Source organism: Ruditapes philippinarum, unplaced genomic scaffold, assembly GCF_026571515.1.
Source record: "Ruditapes philippinarum isolate M1 unplaced genomic scaffold, ASM2657151v2 ctg2443_1_1_1_1, whole genome shotgun sequence".
Lineage (NCBI taxonomy): Eukaryota > Metazoa > Mollusca > Bivalvia > Venerida > Veneridae > Ruditapes > Ruditapes philippinarum.
Window position 1 is genome coordinate 16,965 of NW_026863266.1, and position 23,547 is coordinate 40,511.

Below are 23,547 nucleotides of genomic sequence, written 5' to 3' on the forward strand. Positions count from 1 at the left end.
GTCAGGAAATATCTTCTAGTGGATGTCTACCACAGTCTTCACGAAAAACTTTAAAAAGCAAAGGACATTCGGGCCAGTAAAATTTCACATCTTACTGGACCTTGTGATTTTTAGCCGGACCATATACATAGATAGAAATAAATTGATGGGTAAAGGAAAACACTTTATCATGCTTCCCTTGATAATTTTGAAAGAAGCATAATACTTCTTGTATTTTGGGCCATATGTTGACAGCTTTGAAAAATTTATAAGGACCAAATGTTTAGGCAAAATTTACTAGAATTGAACATGAACAAAGCAATTTGCTTCAAACAAATCACTTTCACACAAAATATTTACTTAACTCAATAATCACAAAATCATAGCTAAATAATGACCATAGTAAACAATGGTTTAATTTCCGTAACTGTACGATGCGGTACGGAAAATATCCAAGAAAAAAATGGCTGCCTTCATTACTCAATACAATTTAGACATCTTTTGCTGTATTTTAAACATTTAGGACAGAATTGATGGGTTTCATTTACAAAAAGGCAAAAAGGTCAATCTTTTAGAGAACCCTGCTTCATTATTTTGATAAATTTTCTTATAATATTTTTTCATGGCCAAAAATCTACTGGCCCGTCGGACCACCAACCTTGCAATAATCACCAGACCGATGCTAAATTTAGTGGCCTCGGGCCTCGGACTGGCGTTAATTTCGAAGACTGCTACCAAGTTTGTTCATATAAAAGTCCTGGGGACAAAATTGGCCCTGCCGTAGGGGGTCATTGATTTCCTTATATGCATATAGTAAAAACAAAAAAAATTCTTTTAAAAGACCCAAATAAACAAGTATTCTGACTCAGGTGAGCGATTTAGGGTCATCATGGCCCTCTTGTTACAATAAAGATTTTATTGACAACAAATTGATATTGCAAAGCTGCCGATGACGTCCGTAATTTTAGTTTACAATTATCAAAGCTCACATATTATCTAAGCTCTCAAATTAGACATAAAATGACCTAATATCAAACTTCAAAGAAAGGCAAGGCCATTACAGAAAGTTTCACTAATTATTATCTAAATTTATGATAGTCTTCAGTGTTGCTATGAATATTATAAAACTAATACTAGATAGTTTGCATGTAGACTGAATTTACAGTTTTGGTATACAGGGAATTTCATTTCAAGTACCAGTCCAATAAGAAAAAAGAAAATGAATGTAGAATTAATTAAGGAATTTCAAATCTTAAGATCAAAGGTGTGAGAAAAATGTTAATGAAGAACTGAAGATAATTATTTTCCTATCTACAGCTACTTAAGAGCTATATTAACCATTTATTTGTTGAATTTACGCATGTATATTGGACTTGTCCAGATTCAAGTAGAATCTATTTGGAACTGTATGTTATCAATTTTATGGATATGTAACATAGCATTTCCTTGTCAATATGCTTTAATTTAGAAAAACATTAATAATTTCATTATTCATAAATTAACTTCTACATCTTATACATCTTATACATAGAGCCTGGTCAGATTGCACCAATGTGCAGACAGGGCCTGGCTGACACTACTGGTTACATTATTAAGGCAAATAATTTTCGTTTGCAGTAGGTTAAGGGCTGAATTCATTAAACAAAGGTTATATTAGGTGCTGTTGAATATATGTATTATATATAAAACAATTTATTTCACTTTTAAAATTAAAGCTTCACTTTTTGAAGAAAAAGAGTGGATCTATTGTCATGACTCTCGTTGGTTAACTTTTTTGTTAAGGTCGATTTTCTCAGATCCCATAAAAGCAATTAACATTTCAAACTTGGTATACATGTACATGTTTATTGTCATAAAAAACGCTATGTCAGAAGATCAGGTAATCCTAGAATTCATTTTTACAAAGTCATGGCCCTTTGTAGTAAGCAGTTTTTATTTTGCTATCTAGCGCTGAGAAAAGTGGAGCGTGCTTTCCTCAGACAGGTCTTATGTTTTAAACTAGTGTTTGAATTCAATCAGACAGAAATATCTGCTTGTAGAAAAGAATACAATATAGATAAAAATTGAGGATTGCCACTTTTATGCATATTAGAATTTAATACCTTTAAATAAGATTAGGTTACATTACGATTATTACTTGTATTTTTTCTAACTATTGAAAAGAAAAAGAGCAAGCTATCTATTTTAATCCTTTATTTCAATAGTTCAAACTTCAAAGTTTGCCAGTTGATCAATTGTTTAAATAATCAGGCAGTTTAAATGATTGTGCATAGAAAAATGTTTTATACATCAGACAGTATTTTCAATTTTGCTTTGTATATACATATTTTGAAAGAAGATAAGTTTTACAAATATTATTTCAGTAAAATAAATACTGGTATAATCTGATTATTTTATTGTACAGTAACTAGCTGAGGTTGTTACCTTGGTTGATCTCTCAGCCTTCTGGCAGCATCCATGCCATCTGATCTTTGTTTGCACTAATTGCTATTAAGTTTGTATTTATTATTAACTTTTCCCTTAAATTATTAAATGGTTTTGACCAGATTGAAACATGGGCAAGTACATTTAAGATATTAAGCTTGGTAAGGTTTAATGCTAGATAATGTTGATAATTAAGAACACCAGTCTGGAGTCAGGCCAGCTCGCACATCTGTGCAGTCTCACCTGGCTCTATACTTTTGGCTATTCTAGTGTTCTATGTTTCCTTCAAAATCTGCTATACAAGCTTACAATAATCAACCAGTGTTCCAAATTTAAGGCTGAACACTAAAAAGGCCATATGTGACTTTTTCCAGCTTAATTGGTGGGGAAGGGGAACTTCAGGTAGCCCTCCATGCATTGTATTTCAGTTATTTTAGGGATGAACAAATAGAACCAATAGGTCAGAATAGCTCCCTGAGACACAAATTTAGAATTCATGGCCTGTGCCAGGATTCCAACCCACAACAGGCCCATGAGTGGTAAAGGACAAATGGTTAGAAGTCCTTAGTAATAGAATGACTTTACTGTATATAAAATTTCACTTTCAGCATTGTGTCTTGTCTGGGTTTTTAGCTCACCTGTCACAAAGTGACAGGGTGAGCTTTTGTGATCGCTTTTCGTCCGTTGTCCGTCCGTCATCCGTAAACTTTTAGTTTAAAAGACATCTCCTCATAAACCGCTGAGCCAATTTCATCCAAACTTCACAGGAATGTTCCTTTGGTGGTCACCTTTAAAAATTGTTCAAAGAATTTAATTCCATGCAGAACTCTGGTTGCCATGGCAACCGATGGAAAAAACTTAAAATATCTTCTTTTAAAAAACCGAAAGAGGTAGAGCTTAGATATTTGGCATGAGACATCTTCTAGTGAGTGTCTATCAAGTTTGTTCAAATAAAAGCCCTGGGGTCAAAATTGGCCCCGCCCCAGGGGGTCATAGATTTTCCCTATATGCATATAGTAAAAACTTATAAAATCTTCTTTTAAAGAACCCAAAGAGCTAGAGCTAAGATATTTAGCATGAAACATCTTCTAATGAGTGTCTATCAAGTTTGTTCAAATAAAAGCCCTGGGGTCAAAATTGGCCCCGCCCCAGGGGGTCATTGATTTTCCCTATATGCATATAATAAAAACTTTAAAAAAACTTCTTTTAGAGAACCCAAAGAGCTAGAGCTAAGATACTTAGCATGAAAGATGTTCTAATGGGTGTCTACCAAATTTGTTCAAATAAGAGCCCTGGGGTTAAAATTGGCCCTTTCCCGGGGGTCATTGATTTTCCTTATATGTGTATTACAAAAGCTTTTTAAAAAAATCTTCTTTGAAAAAACCCAAATAGCTAGAGTTTAGATATTAAGCATGAAAGATGTTCTAATGGGTGTCTACCAAATTTGTTCAAATAAAAGCCCTAGGGTCAAAATTGGCCCCGCCCCAGGGGGTCATTGATTTTCCCTATATGCATATAGTAAAAACTTAAAAAATCTTCTTTAAAAGAGCCCAAAGAGCCAGAGCTAAGATATTTAGCATGAAACATCTTCTTATGGGTGTCTACCAAGTTTGTTCAAATAAAAGCCCTGGGGTCAAAATTGGCCCCGCCCCAGGGGGTCATTGATTTTCCCAATATGCATATAGTAAAAACTTATAAAATCTTCTTTTAAAGAACCCAAAGAGCTAGAGCTAAGATATTTAGCATGAAACATCTTCTAATGAGTGTCTATCAAGTTTGTGCAAATAAAAGCCCTGGGGTCAAAATTGGCCCCGCCCCAGGGGGTCTTTGATTTTCCCTATATGCATATAGTAAAAACTTAAAAAAACTTCTTTTAGAGAACCCAAAGAGCTAAAGCTAAGATACTTAGCATGAAAGATGTTCTAATGGGTGTCTACCAAATTTGTTCAAATAAGAGCCCTGGGGTTAAAATTGACCCTGTCCTGGGGGTCATTGATTTTCCTTATATGTGTATTGCAAAAGCTTTTTAAAAAAATCTTCTTTGAAAAACCCAAATAGCTAGAGTTTAGATATAAAACATGAAACATCTTCCAGTTAGTGTCTTCAAAGTTCAAATAAAAGCCCTAGGGTCAAAATTGGCCCTGACACGGGGGACATTAATTTTCCTTATATGTGTATAGCAAAAACTTAAAAATCTTCTTTGAATAAAAACAAATAGCTAGAGTTTAGATATTAAGCATGAAACACCTTCTAGTGAGTGTCTTCAAAGTTTGTTCAAATAAAAGCCCTGGGGTCAAAACTGGCCCCGCCCTAGGGATGTCATTGCTTTTAACTATATGTGTATAGTAAAAACTTAAAAAATCTTTTAAAAAAAGAGCTAGACCATAGATGTTTAGCATGAAACATCTTCTAATGGGTGTCTTCCAATTTTGTTCAAATAAAAGCCCTGAGGTTTAAACTGGCCTGGCTCTGTGGGCCTATATACAGGTGAGGGACTTCAGGGCCATCATGGCCCTCTTGTTTGTGATTTTTAATGCATTTTTGGTCATATCTCATTTATCGATCCGTCTAACAGAATTCTTGGGATAATTTTTAAACCAGTTCCACAAGTGACCAACTGCTATTTAAACCCCACATTAATTTCTGACTTAGTGGTAAAAGACAAATGATCATTATGTCCTAGATCAATTGTCAGGGTGAAATTTCACCATGTCCAGGATCAAACACGCAACCTCTTGATAACAAATCCAATTCTCTCACTATTGAGCTAAGTGGGCGGAGATCCTCAACTTAATTTGTTCATCAGTTTTCTTAAAAATTAAATTTGAGTTTTATATCTTAATGGGTATAAAACATGCATAGATCCACCTTTTTAGAAGGATAATCTCTCAGCAAAAAAAATAATTAAAGGGCAAAAATTAGACAACCCAGACATATGGAATTAAACTTCTTTTATCATGCAGACAAAGTTAAGTGTTATAACTTATACTTGAATCATTTTTCCTGTTACCAAAAAAAAAATGTTTTCATTATGGACTCTTATTTTGTCAGTTTATGTGGTAAGTACTTGAAGGTTATGTTTGTTTTCCACTTACAGATCTTATATAATAATTTGACACTTATATATCTCAATGGTAGTGCTTAGCAGTGTAATAATGACTTCCCTATGATATTAAAAGTAAAGGTCGGTCCTGGCCAGTATACATTTATTTCTATGCAGTCGGACCAGGCTCTGTGGTGTGGCTGAGTGGTTTAAGGTCATTGACTTCAACCCACTTGCCCCTCACCACTAGGGGTATTAGATTCCTTAATGAAAAACTTTCTTTTTTGTCAACAGGAAAATGATTCAAGTAGTATAAAGTAACTCTTAACTTTGCCAGCATGATAATGGGGCCAGTGGGACTTTGGATTCTTTCATTTAAGGAAGTTATCCAGCTAGCAAACATAATGTCAGTAGTTCTAGTCAGGTGCCAACTTGAGCATAAAATTATGCATGGAGGGATGCTGAGGTATTTAATAAAAGTCCACCAGCAAAGGAACATCTCCATATGATCCCTACCGTGTTGGGGCAACTTAAAACATTCTCCCCCCCCCCCCCCAAAAAAAAACAAAAAAAAAACAAAAACAACAACAAAAAAAAAAAAAACATAAATAGAAAAACCACAACAATAAAAACAACCGCCCCCCCCCCCCCCTAAAAAAAACAAAATCAAAAAAAAAAAAAAACAAGCTCTTTACAAGCTCTATTATAGTTGAATTTTAGTATTGAATTGATGCAATGCAGGTTTTAATCACATTGGAGTAATTAATTTATCTCTTACCAGGCAAAATATCTTAAAATTAATGCACTTGCCAATCTGTCAATTTTGCGAACACTGCAAACCATGATCAGATGTTACAGATGTGCCAGCTGATACTGCTTGGGTTGCATGGCAAGCAGGCTAAGGGTTCAAATCAAAGAATGCATTTTAAAATCAAAGAATGTATGTTATAGTCAAAAGACATTCTGATAACCCTGATTTATATGGCTGTGCCTACAGTAGCAATTTAAAAAACATAAAAAATTTAATAAAATAATGACTAATTTAAATCAAAATTAATAATTAAATTAGAAACAAAAGGAGAAAAAGATTTAATTTCATATTATATATCCCCCCCCCTTTTTATATGTTTTCTCTAAAATTTAGAAAACCCAAAAATCTATGATACAATTTTAGTGAAAGTGAAAGACCGAGATCTGTTTTTAACTGCTCTCTCATTGGCATGCTTTATTCTCTAATCATCATCTTGTATCTATACTTCTTCAGGGTGTAAATTATTACAAAGTTTTACAACTTCCCACTCAACCAACAATGATTAATACCAGCCAGAAAGTCAGGAAAGATTCAGTCGAAAAATAAACATACAGGCTATATGATAAATGGGGGAAACATAAAAAATCCTCAAAATGCTCAGTAGAATGTATAATGCGCAGACTGTTGCATGTCGTGTTTTAATTCTCATTTTAAGAACTTTCTCGTAGTCGTTTTGCAATTTTTACTGAGAATTCACTGCAAAATAATGCAGGAATTTGATACCCAGAATGTTGGAAACCTTTTAAAATGAATTTGATACATAATCATTATTACTGTTTGTTGACTTGGGAGAAATTTCATTTGAGGAAATTAGGTATGGAAAATTATAGTCACTTTTGTTGTGTGTTGTGACAGACTGGTTAACCTGCTGAAAATGTTATGGATTTGCCGGGTTTTCAATTTGGGACACTTACAGTCCATTCAAAGTTTAAAGAGATTTCAATATAAAACATGATAAAGGTTTGAATAGTACATGTACTATTAAAACAGTTTTTGTTCATTATTCTGTATGAAATACTGGTTAACTACATGTAAGTTCAGATTAAATTTTCTGCTACTGAGTACTCTGTTCCAGTAGAAATAGATTTACTTTTTCTATTTGTCATAAGAGACATGTATGTAAACTGTCAAAAAATAGCAAAAATTAGAACTGACATTTTTAAAGACTAAAGATAAAACATTGTCAAGCAAATATCGATAGTGCAGTTATGCACCAGTCAATTTAAGAAAGTGCATAGATATATTGCTTTTGTCTGTCTGTCCTGCTATAGTGCACTATCCATAGACTTTCAAAACAATGGAATGTGGGGTCAAACAAAAATTGAATTGTTTTAAAATATAGATTGACAATCAAATTTCACATTTTTTTGCAAATGCTAAACTGATCCATACCCCGCCCCAAGAATAAATGCATGTCCAATGAGACTGTACATAATTATATGCAACATGATCATGTAACTGTTGTCTGCTAGTATTTTTGATGCTGAAATCCCTTAAACATACAATGAGCCATTCCAAATTCAAAGCAGGACAAGTCCATCTCACAAATTTTAGAGGTGTAAGAGTTTTGAAAATGAATAAAATACAGATCGTATCCTGTTTGATCTTTCATCAATGCTTTGAGCACATACTTTTAAGTTTATATTTCGGCTTTGATAAAACAAAAGTTAAGAAAATTGTGATGAAGATAATAAATGAATATAAACACAGATCACTGACATGTATAAGTACTAAAGTACTTCCTATTGGATTGTAATTTTGTTTCAAAGAACAATGTCAGTGTCCTATTTTATAAGCAGTGTCCTTTTTATGCATATATAATAATAACTTGAGACGAAATATATATTTTGTTTAAGGATTATTTTTGAACAATTTGTCAGAAAACTGTTTTAATTCAGAATGAAATGACAGTGTAACAGGATTGTCTAGTGCTTGTTACATGCAAAGAACATATTTATTAATATTTGCAATAACTTTTTTTTTTTTGTTGAAATGATTTTGACATTTTTGTGTTCTGTCATATGTGGTACACTTTAGTTTTAGCTCGACTATTCGATAATAATAAGTAGAGCTATTGTAGTCACCCTAGCATCGGCAACTGCGTCGGTGTCGGCGTAACCACTTATATTAAAGTTTTTGTAATACCTCACATATTTTCAAAGTCCATTGACATATAGCTTTGAAACTTTGCACACTTGTTCACCATCATGACCCAACATGTAGACAGGAGGAGGTAACTCTATCAAGCATTTTGACAGAATTATGCCCCTTTTTCGACTTAGAATTTATGTTAAAGTTTTTGTAATACCTCACATATTTTCAAAGTCCATTGACATATAGCTTTGAAACTTTGCACACTTGTTCACCATCATGACCCCAACATGTAGACAGGAGGAGGTAACTCTATCAAGCATTTTGACAGAATTATGCCCCTTTTTCGACTTAGAATTTACGTTAAAGTTTTTGTAATACCTCAAATATTTTCTATATAAGTTCATTGACATGAGGCTTTGAAACATGTTGAAATTTTATGCTCTTCTTTGAGAGCATAATAGGACTCTTTCCAAGGCCTATAACTGTAATATGGATTTAAAGAAAAATTTTGCCTTTTTCTTTACTTAGAAAATTTTACCTTTTATTATCAAGGCTTTTTTTACTATCAAGCACTAAGAATAGTCGAGCGTTGCTGTCCTACCGACAGCTCTTGTTAATTTCCAAGTAAATTACACCCTAAAATGTATGGTTAGATGTCTGAGGTTTTTCTCATTATTTCAAGATAGTGATACAAAAAAACCCGTCTTTTGTAACCCAAAAGTTCCTCTGTTCATAAACTTATATTTAAAAATGGGTCATATTATGGGCCAGGCAGTGCCTAATAATCTGTCCGTGGCATGTCTTCTGCATGCATAGAGAAATGTCAGCATTACTTAATACAAATGTTCACCATCATGAGATATAGTGTCATAAATAGGCACATAGTTAAAATGTCAATGATTTAGGGCTGAGTTATGGCCCTTGTAATGCACCTATATTTAGATATTGCTGCATATTTATAAGTCAGACACGGTTGAGGCAAAGTTAAAAGTTATAATTATTTAAGTACCCAATGTCACAGCATTCTTGATTTTATGTTTTCCCCATAGTGATCACACCTGCAATACAAGTGTCAGAATTCCCCGACCCTGTCATACAAAAAGCCAGCTGAATTGAAGTGGCCAAAAAAAATGAGTGCATTAAGAGGCCACCTGTCAGCACAGACCACTTTTTCGTCTGTTTTGTTTAAACGTAAAGTTTTTTTGTTTTTTTTTGCATTTTGACAGGATGTGAAATAACTTCAAATGACTGCACTTTATACAGTAAACTAAGGAATGTGTGTTGTTGTTATTATCTTATAGATTATATCATACTATTGTTCATCCCTTGATAAAAGTATTCAAAGCAAGCAGTGTCAATCAATATGATAAAATTACCATTATTTTCCTTAAAGAAAAAAATAATCTTAAAGGCAATTTGTCAATGTATAGACTATTGAGGTGTATTTTATCAATCTTATTAGTGCTATGATATTTTCATTGTGTGTAAATAATATAATAGATAAAATACTTTTTAATTTGCATAGAGGTGACACTTCCCTTCACCCAGTGTTTGATTTTTACATGTTTTTTTACTCTTGTCATTTTATCTTGCGTTCAGGTGAAATTACATGTTATATTTGTTGATTTTTTAGGTTGAGTTTTAGCTTTTTAAACATTGTTTGTTTACATTATTTGTTTACATTGTTTGGTTGTATAATCCCAGCATGATAAACAGAACTTTCGTCATGTTTATTAATAGTATGGAACAGTCTATTTTGAAGCTAAAAAGGTAAATGAAAGGTTGCACTCCAGATTGATTAACCAATATATTGATAATAGTTATAGATAGTAGTAGTTGCCGTAATAGCTCAATCGGTAGAGCACTACAATCACAAAATGTTTTATGACACAAGACTGACAAGCTCTTATAGGTACAAATTTTTATCGAGGTTTGTGTTTTTTTCTCACCATTTATGAATAGTAATATGAATGTGATTATTTAAATTTGATTTAATATATATTTTTTGTGTTTTCGCTTTTTAGCTCGACTTTTCTATGAAAAGGGGAGCTATCCTACTCGCCCCGGCGTCGGCGTCGGCGTCACACCTTGGTTAAGTTTTTCGTACCACCCCACTTTATTTCAGAAGTATTACAAGTATGGCTTTGAAACTTACCATACTTGTTCACCATCATAACCTCCATCTACAGACAAGAGTACATAACTCTGTCAAGGTTTTTGACAGAATTATGGCCCTTTTTTGACTTAGAAAGTGTATTGAGCTTGGTTAAGTTTTTTGTACCACCTCACTTTATTTCAAAACCATTGGAGGTATTGCTTTGAAACTGACCATACTTGTTTACCATCACGACCTTCATCAACAGACAAGAGGACATAACTCTGTCAAGGTTTTTGACAGAATTATGCCCCTTTTTGACTTAGAAAATACATTGAATATGGGTAAAATCCACTTATTGCCTTAACCCTTTGAGATATTGCTTTGAAACTTTTAATGCTATTTCACATCATTACCCCCATCTGTACGCAAGAGAAGGTAACTCTGTCAAGGATTTGTTTTAAAAATTAAGGCCTTTTATCGACTTAGAATCTTGGTTAAGTTTTTAGTACCAGTCCACTTTTTGACTGAACTGTTTGAGATATTAATTTGAAAGTTGGAATACTTGTTTACAATCATGATTCCCAAACATGTCCAGGAGAAGGTAATTCTGTCAAAGATTTTATTTGAATTATGGCCCTTAACTGTCAATGTTTTGTATTATAGGCAAGCACTAAAAAACTTAAAAAATCTAAAAAAATTCATTCCTATCCACTTGTTCACTTTACCATAAATTATGTCATATAAACATTGCTGTAATATTCAAGGGTATCAAACAACTAGTTCACTTTAAAAATACAGAGATTCTTGTATTGCCTTTTACTGCAAAAACTTTTTTTATTGGCAAGCAATAAAAAAGTCGAGCGCGCTGTCTTACGGACAGCTCTTGTTATGATTAGTTTACTTTCAAGTGAAGTATCTTCAATTTTCTTACCTTTTTTTCTCTCATAGAAATGTATTTCAAGATATGCAATAGATACAATGAATACAACATTTCAAATTTCATCTGCCGTCTCTGTTGTTTCTCCTGTTTCTGAGGCTGTGTCGGTTTCATCGTCACTGTTATAACCGCTGCTGCTATCGTCGGAAAATGAAATGACGACAGGGTTTAATTCGTCTTGGATGTTTAGAATTCTCCAATACTCTGCTTCTATCTTTTCCAAATGGCTACAGCACTCGGCCCAATTCTCAGATGTTATGGATGATTCAGCTTCAGTAACAATGTCTTGTAAATCTGATAACCGAAAGTTTAAGTTCTTCAATTTTTTTGAACGGTACATGGTATATACAGAGCGACGGATGGCACAGAGCTGGAAATCGTCCAGCATCAATACATCTGTACGGGTTTTCTTGGGCAGTTGTGGTCCTGAAGTGACACAACGTCTGACAGTGGAGTTACTGACTCCGCAGGCATCTGCAGTTCTGACGTATGGCGCAGTAAGAGGAAACGTCAACTCTCCCTTATCTTTCTCTCGCCGAAAAAAATCAAAAACGTTTTTTAGCTCACCTGAGCATATGCTCAGGGTGAGCTATTAGGATCACTCTTCGTCCGTCGTCCGGTGTCCGTCGTCCGTCGTACGTCGTCCGTTGTCCGTTCACACTTTTCAAACGACATCTCCTCTGAAACCATAAGGCAGATCATAATGAAACTTCACAGGGATGTTCCTTGTGTGAAGCCTTAACAAAGTTGTTCAAAGAATTCCATTCCATGCAGAACTCTGGTTGCCATGGCAACCAAAAGAAAAAACTTTAAACATCTTCTTCTAGAAAACCCAAAGAGCTAGAGCTTAGATATTTGGTATGAAACATCTTCTAGTGAGTGTCTACCAAGATTGTTCAAATAAAAGCCCTGGGGTCAAAATTGGCCCCGCCCCAGGGGGTCATTGATTTTCCCTATATGCATATAGTAAAAACTTTAAAAAATCTTCTTTTAAAGAACCCAAAGAGCTAGACCTAAGATATTAAGCATGAAACATCTTCTAATGAGTGTCTACCAAGATTGTTCAAATAAAAGCCCTGGGGTCAAAATTGGCCCCACCCCAGGGGGTCATTGATTTTCCTTATATGCATATAGTAAAAACTTAAAAAAATCATCTTCTAAAAAACCCAAAGAGCTAGAGCTTAGATATTTGGCATTAAACATGTTCTAATGGATGTCTACCAAGTTTGTTCAAATAAAAGCCCTGGGGTCAAAATTGGCCCCGCCCCAGGGGGTCATTGATTTTCCCTATATGCATATAGTAAAAACTTAAAAAAATCTTCTTTTAAAGAACCAAAAAGAGCTAGACCTAAGATATTAAGCATGAAACATCTTCTAATAAGTGTCTACCAAGATTGTTCAAATAAAAGCCCTGGGGTCAAAATTGGCCCTGCCCCAGGGGGTCATTGATTTTTCCTATATGCATATAGTAAAAACTTAAAAAAATCTTCTTTTAAAGAACCCAAAGAGCTAGACCCAAGATATTAAGCATGAAACATCTTCTAATAAGTGTCTACCAAGATTGTTCAAATAAAAGCCCTGGGGTCAAAATTGGCCCCGCCCTAGGGGGTCATTGATTTTCCCTATATGCATATAGTAAAAACTTTAAAAAATCTTCTTCTAAAAAACCCAAAGAGCTAGAGCTTAAATATTTGGCGTAAAACATGTTATAATGGTATGTCTACCAAGTTTGTTCAAATAAAAGCCCTGGGGTCAAAATTGGCCCTGTCCCAGGGGTTATTGATTTTCCCTATATGCATATAGTAAAAACTTTAAAAAATCTTCTCTTAAAGAACCCAAAGAGCTAGAGCTAAGATATTAAGCATGAAACATCTTCTTATCAGTGTCTACCAAGTTTGTTCAAATAAAAGCCCTGGGGTCAAAATTGGCCCCGCCCCAGGGGGTCATTGATTTTCCCTATATGCATATAGTAAAAACTTTAAAAAAATTCTTTTAAAGAACCCAAAGAGCTAGACCCAAGATATTTAGCATGAAACATGTTCTAATGGGTGTCTACCAAATTTGTTCAAATAAAAGCCCTGGGGTCAAAATTGGCCCTGTCCCAGGGGTTATTGATTTTCCCTATATACATAGAGTAAAAAGTTAAAAATCTTCTATTAAAGAACCAAAAGAGCTAGAGCTAAGATATTTAGCATGAAACATGTTCTAATGGATGTTTACCAAGTTTGTTCAAATAAAAGCCCTTGGGTCAAAATTGGCCCTGCCAGGGAGAGGGGGGGGGGGGCAAAAGTCATTGTTATTCATTATTTGTGTATAGTAAAAACTTAACATCATGAAATATCTTCTAATGGGTGTCTTCCAAGTTTGTTGAAATAAATGCCCTTTGGTTTAAACTGGCCCGTTCAGGTGAGCGACCCCAGGGCCATCATGGCCCTCTTGTTTATAATTTGTAGAGGCTCAAAGTTTTTCAAAATGTTGTCTGAATAGTATTGAAGCAGAGACAATAACACACTTTAGTTCAGTTATATACATGTATATATGAAATATTTTATGCCCGGGATATTCGCGTTCTTTGCTTTGACTTGTATTAAGCTGCGTCATTTTGTCTTTGTGTTATTTCAGTTATATAATCATATATGTACATTGTCAAACTGATATTTATCTGTTTTACAGTGAATCTGGAATAAAAAAAGAAAAAAGTTCCACGAGGTTTCGAACCCACAAGTAATTTCATTTGCAGACGTGGCTCAACTTACTGTCTTCAAATACTATCTCTATATCTTTAATGGAAAAACTTAGGTTAATCACCAGTAGTTTACCTATGTTTATCTTTTCATGGACTGTGCTTCTATTTTTAGTCATGACGAAAGTTCTGTTTATCGTGCTCGGACTATACATGTACATTGTTTGGTTACATTGTTTACATTGTTTTTATTACAGTTTTGGACACAGCTGGACAGGAAGAATTTAGTGCAATGCGTGAGCAATATATGAGGTCAGGAATGGGGTTTCTCTTGGTGTACTCCGTCACTGATAGAAGCAGGTATCAGTCATTTAAATGTGTCTTTTGTTGGGGGTTTAGAATAGACTAACTCCCAAATTAAGAATATTTTGTTTTTCCCAGCTAATTTAGAACAAACTTTCACAGTTTTGAAAATAAGCAAAAGGGTTGACTAATCTATTGTAACAGTTAGTGCATAGTGAAGGTATGACATTAAAAGTTTGTTTGTACCTACAGATTAACTGGGAAAAACCCACATGTCCCGTATAACTTCAAATACTTTATTCAGGAAACCCCTGAAGGTAGCCCCTATTAAAATAGAAAAATTGAAAATGTTGCAGGCTTAGTTTGATTGATCCAATTTATGGACACAAGTGGTTTAAACTGCCTCCCCCCCCCCCTTTAAATATGAAATTTAAAGTAAACACAAGACTGCAGTGACCTTCCATAGAACCACTTAAGCTAAATAACTGGAAGAATGTTACAATGTCTTTCCTTATATTATATCTAGGTGTAAGTGTTTCACTGTATGGTACTTAATGGGCCTTTTTAAGTGATTCAAATAAGCTATAAATGTTCAGAATTTTGTTTTTTAATGTAGAATTGTTTTGAAAGGATAAACTAATAAATCTTTGATATGATTATATATACCAAAGTATACAGAAGAATCGAAAAAAGGAGAGAAAAAAACCAGATCAGCAATATATATATATATTGTTTTCTTTACCCATGACATTAATGCTATAGAAGTGAAAGTTTGCACTTTAATTAGAATTTAATTGGTGGCAGGCGAGTACAGTTACCAAATTAATCATGCTATAATATAGGGGATCTTTGTACTTACACAAATATATACTTTGTGGTCGAACTATTTCCTGTGTGAACTCTGTACTGATGATGATTTGTCCATAAGTTATTTATATTTGTTTATTATATGAATTCTGAAGTGAAAGGAAATAAAATGTTGTTGATTTTAAAGTTAAGAGATAGGGGATCTTGAGAAAGTTTTTATGTTATTGTCCCCCTGCCTTTTCGAAGAAAAAAGGGGGATATAGAAATAGGCTCCGTCCGTCCGTCCGTCTGTCCATCCGTCCGTCACACTTTTGTGTCTGGTCCATAACTTTGTCATTTATGAAAGGAATTTGAAATAACTTGGCACAAATGTTTATTATAATAAGACGATGTGTCATGCGCAACAACCAGACCCCTACCTCCAGGGTCAAGGTCATACTTGCTCATTCAAGGTCAACATTGCCTATTTGAGGGTATATGTCGTGTCCGGTCCATTACTTTCTTATCTATGAAGGACTTTTGTAAATACTTGCTATAATTGTTCACAATAATCAGATGATGTGTCATGCGCAAAAACCGGTCACCTACCTCCAAGGTCAAGGTCACACTTGGAGGTCAAATACTTACATAGTCTGTTACAGGGTATATTTTGTGTCAGGTCTATAACTTTTTCATAGATCAAAGGATTTTGAAAATACTTCGCACAAATAGTCACTGTAATAAGAGGATGTGTCATACGCAACACCTGCATCCGTACCTCCAAGGTCAAGGTCACACTTAGAGGTCAAAAATTAAAATAGGCTGTTATAGGGTATATTTTGTGTCGATTCTAGAACTTCTTCATAGTTCAAGGGATTTTGGAATAACTTGGCACAAAAATTCACAATAATAAGCCAATATGTCAGGTACAACACCTGCACCTCTACCTCTTAAGGTCAAGGTCACACTTACAGGTCAAAGGTTAACAGAGTCTGTTATTATCCCCCGCCGAAAAATTTCGGTGGAGGATATAGAAATAGTCTCCGTCCGTCCCACCTTCCGTCCTTCCGTCCGTCCTTCCCTCCGACATTTTTGTCCGGAGCATATATCTAAAAGTATTTGAGTTATCAACTTGAAACTTCATAGGTGGATAGACCTCATTGAGGAGGAGTGCAGTGCACAAGAATGATAACTCTACCTTGCATGATTTTTGAGTTATTGCCCTTTGTTATTTTTCAAAATTGATTTTTGTCCAGAGCATAACTCCAAAAGCCTATGAGATATTAACATGAAACTTCATAGGTGCATAGATCTCACTCAGGAGGTGTGCAGTGCACAAGAATGATAACTCTACCTTTCATAATTTTTGAGTTATTGCCCTTTGTTATTTTTCATACCTAATTTTTCACCTGAGTGGAGCATAACTCAAAAAGTGTTTGAGATATCAACATGAAATGTCATAGGTGGATAGATCTTATTGAGGAGGAATGTTGTGCGCAAGAATGATAACTCTTCCCTATACAATTTTTGAGTTATTGCCCTATGTTTTTTTTATGCTATTTTGTCCAGAGCTTATCTCAAAAAGTATTTGAGGTATCAACTTGAAACTTCAAAGGTGGATAGATCTCATTGAGGAGGAGTGCAGTGCTTAAGAATGATAACTCTACCCTGCATTATTTTTGAGTTATTGCCCTTTGTTATTTTTCAAAATTAATTTTTGTCCAGAGCATAACTCAAAAAGCCTTTGAGATATCAAAATGAAACTTCATAGGTGCAAAGATCTCACTCAGGAGGTGTGCACTGCACAAGAATGATAACTCTACCTTTTATAATTTTTGAGTTATTGCCCTTTGTTCTTTTTCATACTTAATTTTTCAATTCAATTTTTTTCTCAAAAAGTATTTGAGGTATCAACTTGAAACTTCATAGGTGGATATATTTTACTGAGGAGGGATGCAGCACACAAGAATGATAACCTACCCTGCATTATTTTTCAGTAATTGCCCTTTGTTATTTTCAGCCATCAGTATTCACATAGGTTTCAAATCTGTAATCACTATAGCCATCAGTTTTCATTACCAAAAGACCTCTTAAAATGGAATAATTCCGCTCTACTACATATACATTCTTCCAATGAGCAAACACATTCGGCGGGGGATGGCCATGTTGACATGGCTCTTGTTTGGTATATTTTTTGTCCTGTCCATTACTTCTTCATAGATTAAGGGATTTTGAAAATACTTGGCACAAATAGTCACAATGATTAGATGATATGTCATGCGTAACATCTATGTCCCTACCTCCAAGGTCAAGGTCACACTTAGAGGTCAAAGAGTTACATAGTCTGTTATAGGGTATATTTTGTGTCGAATCTATAACTTCTTCATGGTTCAAGGGATTTTGAAAATACTTGGCACAAATAGTCTCAATAATAAGATGTTATGTCATGCACAACATCTGCTCCCCTACCTCCAAGGTCAAGGTCACACTTAGAGGTCAAAGCTTAACATGATAGATTTTTAAATTCCATGTTTCATTTTATTTTTTTAACAAATTTATTGTTACATTTGCAGATCTAGCATTGATCATAATTTTGGACTGAATGTCCTGAGATCCATACCTCAATCTTTTGAAATAGCACAATTTTATGCTTCATATAAAACTCCCGGGGCGGGGGACCATAAACTTTTACTTTAAACGATATCTCCTCATAAACGGCTAAACCAATTTCATCCAAACTTCACAGGAATGTCCCTATGGTAGTGAACTTTAAAAATTTAATTCCATACAGAACTCTGGTTGCCATGGCAACCGAAAGAAAAAAATTAAAAAACCTTCTTTAAAACAAACGAAAGAGCTAGAGCTTAAATATTTGGCATGAAACATCATCTAGTGGATGTCTACCAAGTTTGTTCAAATAATAGCCCTGGGGTCAAAATTGGCCCTGCCCCGGGAGGTAATTGATTTTCCTTATTTGTACATTGTAAAACTTAAAAAAACTTCTTTTAAAAAATTCAAATAGCTATAGCTTAGATTTTTGGCATGAAACATCTTCTGGTGGGTGTCTACCAAGTTTTTTCAAATAAAAGCCCTAGGGTCCTGCCCCATCCCTATATGTATATAGTGAAAACTTAATAATTCTTCTTTTAAAAAACCCAAATAGCTAGTGCCCTTTTGGGTGCTTAGTGGGGGGGATAACAAGCATCCCCAAAACATCCAATTTTTTTTTTCTTTTAATTTTAGTGATATTTATCATGGTTATCAAAAAAAGTTTGTTCAAATGGGGGCCCCAAAAAAGCCCTAGGGTCAAATTCCCGGGGCCCCATGGGGCCCCCCGGTTTTTTTTAAATTTACTTTTTCAGGGGGGGGGGTCATTGTTTTTAATCCCTTTTTGTATATGTAAAAGCTTAGAAAAGAATATTTATCATGACCCCAAATTTTTTTGGTGGAGGAAAAGAATAAAAACCTTCAACCAGCTCAAAGGTTTTTTGGGTGGGGCCCCTGTTTTGGGGAAATTTTTTCCATTTTCCCCCTTTTTTTTGTAATGGAAGAAAAATTCCCGGGTTAAAAAAAAAAGGGGTTTAAAAAAGGGAAAATAAAAAAATGATAAAAAATATAAAGGGGGCATTCCCACAACAAAAAAATGGGTTGGGGCAAAAAAAGAAAAAAAATCTTTAAAAATTTCGGGGATTTAAAAATTTTTAAAGAAAAAAAAGATTTCCTTTTTTTTTAGAAAAATGGTGGTTTTTTGTTTTCAGTTTGGCCCATGTTTCCATGGGAAAAAATTTCCCCCCAGGGGGTTTTTTTTGTCCCAAATTTGGGAAAAAATTTTTTCCCCTGTGGGTTTAAAATTGTTCCCCAAATAGGGAAATTGGGGGCCCATAAAAGCCCCCGTGGGCCCATCCACCCCTTTTTTTTGACTAAGTTTGGGGTTTCCCCCTGCCCCCGAAAAAAAACTGGGGGAATTTTTAAAACCAAAATCTTTACCCAAAAGATTTTTAAATTTTTTTCATTAAAAACATTGGGCCCCCGAACCTGCTTTTAACCAGAAACCCGAAAATTTTTGCGTTTTCCCCCCTTTTAATTTTTTAAAAACCCGGCCCGAATTTTTTAAAGTTTTTTTGGCAGGCCCCGGGCTGGCCCAAAAAACCCCTTGGGGTCCCCCCCCGGGCCCCCTTGGGTCTTATGGGGGGGTTTCAAAGTTAAACCCCAATTTTTTTTTAAAAACAAAAGCAAATTTTTAAAAACCCCCTTATCAAATTTTTTGCCCGGGTTCCAAAAGGGGTTAAAATTTTTTTCAAAAAATTTAAAGGGGGTTTTTTTTAAAAATTTAAAAAATTTTAATATGAAAAATTTGCTTTCCAAAAGTATTTTTTAAAATTTCCCCCCCACAGGTAATTAGGGTTTTTCACGAAAAATGCCTTTGGGTTTTTTTTGGACTGCAGGGGTAAAAAAAAAAAAGGACCCCGTTCCCAAATTTTAAAAATGGGCAAGTCATTTTACAACTGGAAAACCCGGATAAAATTTGGGGCATTAAAAGTTTTGTAAAATGTTTTTAGTACGCGTAAGTCCTGTAAAGGGTTAAAAAAAATAGTTATTTTGTTTTTTCCCTGTTATTTTTTTTAAAAAGTTTTGAAAATTTAAAAATTGGGGCCCGAAAAAAGATAAGTTAAAATTTTTTACGTTCCCCCTTTCCCCTTTTAAAATTTTTATTTAAACAATTATATGCTTTTGACAAAAAGCATACTTTTCTAATCTGACAAAGAATTTAATCATTGAAAATGACAGATAATTAGTCTATGCCAGGTCAGTCTGCAAATCTGTCCAGGTTCAATCCAGCATTGGGTGTTTCATTTTAAAATTTTGATACTCAAACCGTTATACTATTATTAATGGATAGTTCCTAGTAAGGTTTAAAGATTAGAGATTGTTATTAAAGTAAACTCAACAATAATTGGAGATAATAAGTTTTTTACGTTTTCCTTCTTTTAATTAGAACCATTACCTATCTGTTGGTAGTTTAAGAGATTTGAACCCATAGTCTGCTGGTTGAAACCGATCCTACCTATCTGTGCTGTCTGATCATGGTCTGCACTCAACAGTTCTGTATTGAATCAGTTCTTATTTTGAAATTTTCCCTAAAAAAGGTAAATGGTTTTGTCCAGAGTGAAAGTGGGATAAGTCCATTTAAGAAATTTAGCTTAGTATGGGTAACAATAATAAATTTTAATATATAGACAACATAAACCGGGTTTCAAACAATATATAACCAGATCAGACTGCACAGGTGTACAAGCTGGCCTGGCCATATAACTGGTGATATAAATAAGTTATTATTTCAGCTACCATTTCAAGGGTTATATTGTTATATATTTTTATATTCCAATTTGTTGCAAACAGGTTATTCCATGATTTAAGGGGGACCTTAATTGTTTTGGCATACTAAAAAAGCATTTTCTCTCAAGTGGATAATGAACAAATGTTAATTACAAGTACAGAGTATCATTTCTTTATGGTGATTAGTATGTCTTTGTAACTTTGAGATTGCTTCTTGATTAAGTTCTTCCTTTTCCTTTGGTTTCTGTCTTAGAGATAATCAATTTTTAATTGAAAGATGTTAACACTTTAACTCTTATTTTAACATTCCTGGAACCAAATGTGATTATATTGCCTTAAAGGGACTCTACTGAGGTTTTTTGTCGCCTTGAAAAGGTGACATATAGGGGTTACTTTTGTCGGCGGTGTCGGCGGCGGCGGCGTCTGTGTCGGCGTCGTTGTCGTTGTCGGCGTCGGCGTCCGCTAAAGCTTGTCCGGAGCATAACTCAGTCACTATAAGTCTGATTGACTTCAAACTTGGTATGCATGCTTCTTTCAATAATCCGAAGTGCAGTGCACAAGGACCGGTACTCTGCAGTTCTTATTTTTTGAGTTATTGCCCTTTGTTAATTTTCATACTTTAATTTTGTCCGGGCCATTTCTCTTCAACTAAAAAAGCTATAGACTTGAAACTTCATAGGATGATAGATCTCATTAAGAAGAAATGCAGTGCACAAGAACCAGTACTCTGCACTTCCTAATTTTTGAGTTATTGCCCTTTGTTAATTTTCATACTTTATTTTTGTCCGGGCCATTTCTCCTAATGTATAAAAGCCATGGACTTGAAACTTCATAGGATGATAGGTCTCATTAAGAAGAAGTGCAGTGCACAAGAACTGGTACTCTGCATTTCTTATTTTTTGAGTTATTGCCCTTTGTTTATTTTCATTTTTTAATTTTGTCCGGGCCATTTCTCCTTAAGTATAAAAGCTTTGGACTTGAAACTTCATAGGATGATAGATATTATTATTAAGAAGTGCAGTGCACAAGAATCGGTACTTTGCATTTCTTAATTTTTGAGTTATGGCCCTTTGTTAATTTTCATACTTAATTTTTGTCCTGGCCATTTCTCCGAAAGTATAAAAGTTATGGACTTGAAACTTCATAGGATGATAGGTCTCATTAAGAAGATGTGCAGTGCACAAGAACTGGTACTCTGCATTTCTTATTTTTTTAGTTATTGCCCTTTGTTTATTTTCATTTTTTAATTTTGTACGGGCCATTTCTCCTTAAGTGTAAAAGCTATGGACTTGAAACTTCATAGGATGATAGATCTCATTAAAAAGAAGTGCAGTGCATAAGAACTGATACTCTGCATTTCTTATTTTTGAGTAATTGCCCTTTGTTGATTTTCTTACTTTATTTTTGTCCTGGTCATTTCTCCTCAAGTATGAAAGCTATGGACTTGAAACATCATAGAATGATAGATCTTATTGATGAAGTGCAGTGTACAGAAATGCTGCTCTGCACGTATTATTTTTTTAGTTATTGCCCTTTGTTATTTTTCATATTTCATTTTTGTCCTGGCCATTTCCCCTAAACTACATTGTTCACAAGGCGACACATCCGACTCGCGGAGTTCTAGTTTTGACATGGCGGAACTGGAAATAATTTTTTCAAGATTAAAGTTCCATTTGATATAGGTCTAGACTTTTAACTTGTCTCATTCAAGAATAACAATTTTAAATATGAAAAATGACCCAAAATTGTAAAAGTGTTATAACGCTTTTCACTCACATCATGCTTTAGTAATTTAGCACAAAAATACAATTTTCAGATTTTTGAGATTAATTATTTCTTATTTTTCATTTGAATATCTTTCTGTTTTAAGTCACCCAGAGTTGATCTATTAAAGAAATTTAAATTTTATATTTAGGCTTTTTGATCTCAGCAGAGTGCCTTTAATTTGCTAACACTTTAATAGTATAGTCAGCCAGGCCAGTCTGAACATCTAAGCAGTCTGACCAGGCTCTAAACTGTTGGCTATAGACTAACCGCTTAAAAGCAGCCTTCAGGTTTTATTTTCTCTTGGAAAAACAATTCTGTGCTGTTTCAATCTAAGTATTTCATTAACTTTATCTTGGAAAAGTACATCACATTACAGTTAACCCTTCTTCAAAACAGCATACGGAGAGCTATAATTGACACGCCAGTGACATTCGTTTCTAAAAATAGAAGATCAGGAAACAAATCATCCTCTTTACTAATTCTAATATACAGAGTGGTCCGGTAGATAATGTAGAGGTAAAGAGGGGTTTCCTAATATTGTTTATGTATTTTATCGTCTGCAAATTTCATTTCCAACCACTATTCTTTTGATTTGACAATAATATGAAACAATTTATTTAAATATAACATATTTGACCTTTAGTTAAGTGCCGATGATTTGTTGGTGGTGAGGTTTTAAATTTTGATATAGTAGTACTAGGGATAGGGTTTGGTCATGGGTTAACAGTCACTGACCATTAACCACTTGCACCTCAGTCCTAATTTCTTTGCCTTTGATTTCTGATGACTACTTTAAAAGGAATGCTTTAAATATAGTTACTACATATACGTATGTATGAAACTAAATGCACAGAGTTATTATTGGCTAAAAACAGTTCTGTTCAGGGGGTCATTGTGGTTCTTTCTTCACAAATCAAACTGAAGTGTTACATTGTACGTTGTAACAATATGTCCTTGACATTGATTGTTTTTTTTTTAGCAAAATAAGGAAATGTAGTTAGAGGTCCGAATTGTGTGAATTCATGTCTCTCTCTTCATTAAATTAAATGTGTCTGGTTTGTTTTGTTTTCCAGTTTCGATGAGATTTACAAGTTCCATAAACAGATTTTACGTGTAAAAGACAGGGATGAATTTCCAATGATTCTAGTCGGCAATAAATGTGACCTTGAACATCAAAGACAGGTAAGAAAAATGTTGGGCTGGTCTAAATGGCTTGAATTGAATTGTTCTTTTAAGAACACTCCCCTATTTTTCCATAAGAATTAGCATGAAACTGTTGGAGTCA

General features: G+C 34.3%; 1 protein-coding gene across 1 annotated transcript in view; it reads left to right on the forward strand.

The window, feature by feature from the left end:
• The window catches only part of LOC132721652 (ras-related protein R-Ras2-like), a 37,322-nt gene that overhangs the window by 8,238 nt on the left and 5,537 nt on the right, over positions 1-23,547 (forward strand). Inside the window, exons 3-4 of the mRNA XM_060705981.1 lie at positions 14,327-14,429; positions 23,336-23,444. Coding sequence (XP_060561964.1) covers positions 14,327-14,429; positions 23,336-23,444 — 212 coding nt within the window. The remainder of the gene's footprint in view (positions 1-14,326; positions 14,430-23,335; positions 23,445-23,547) is intronic.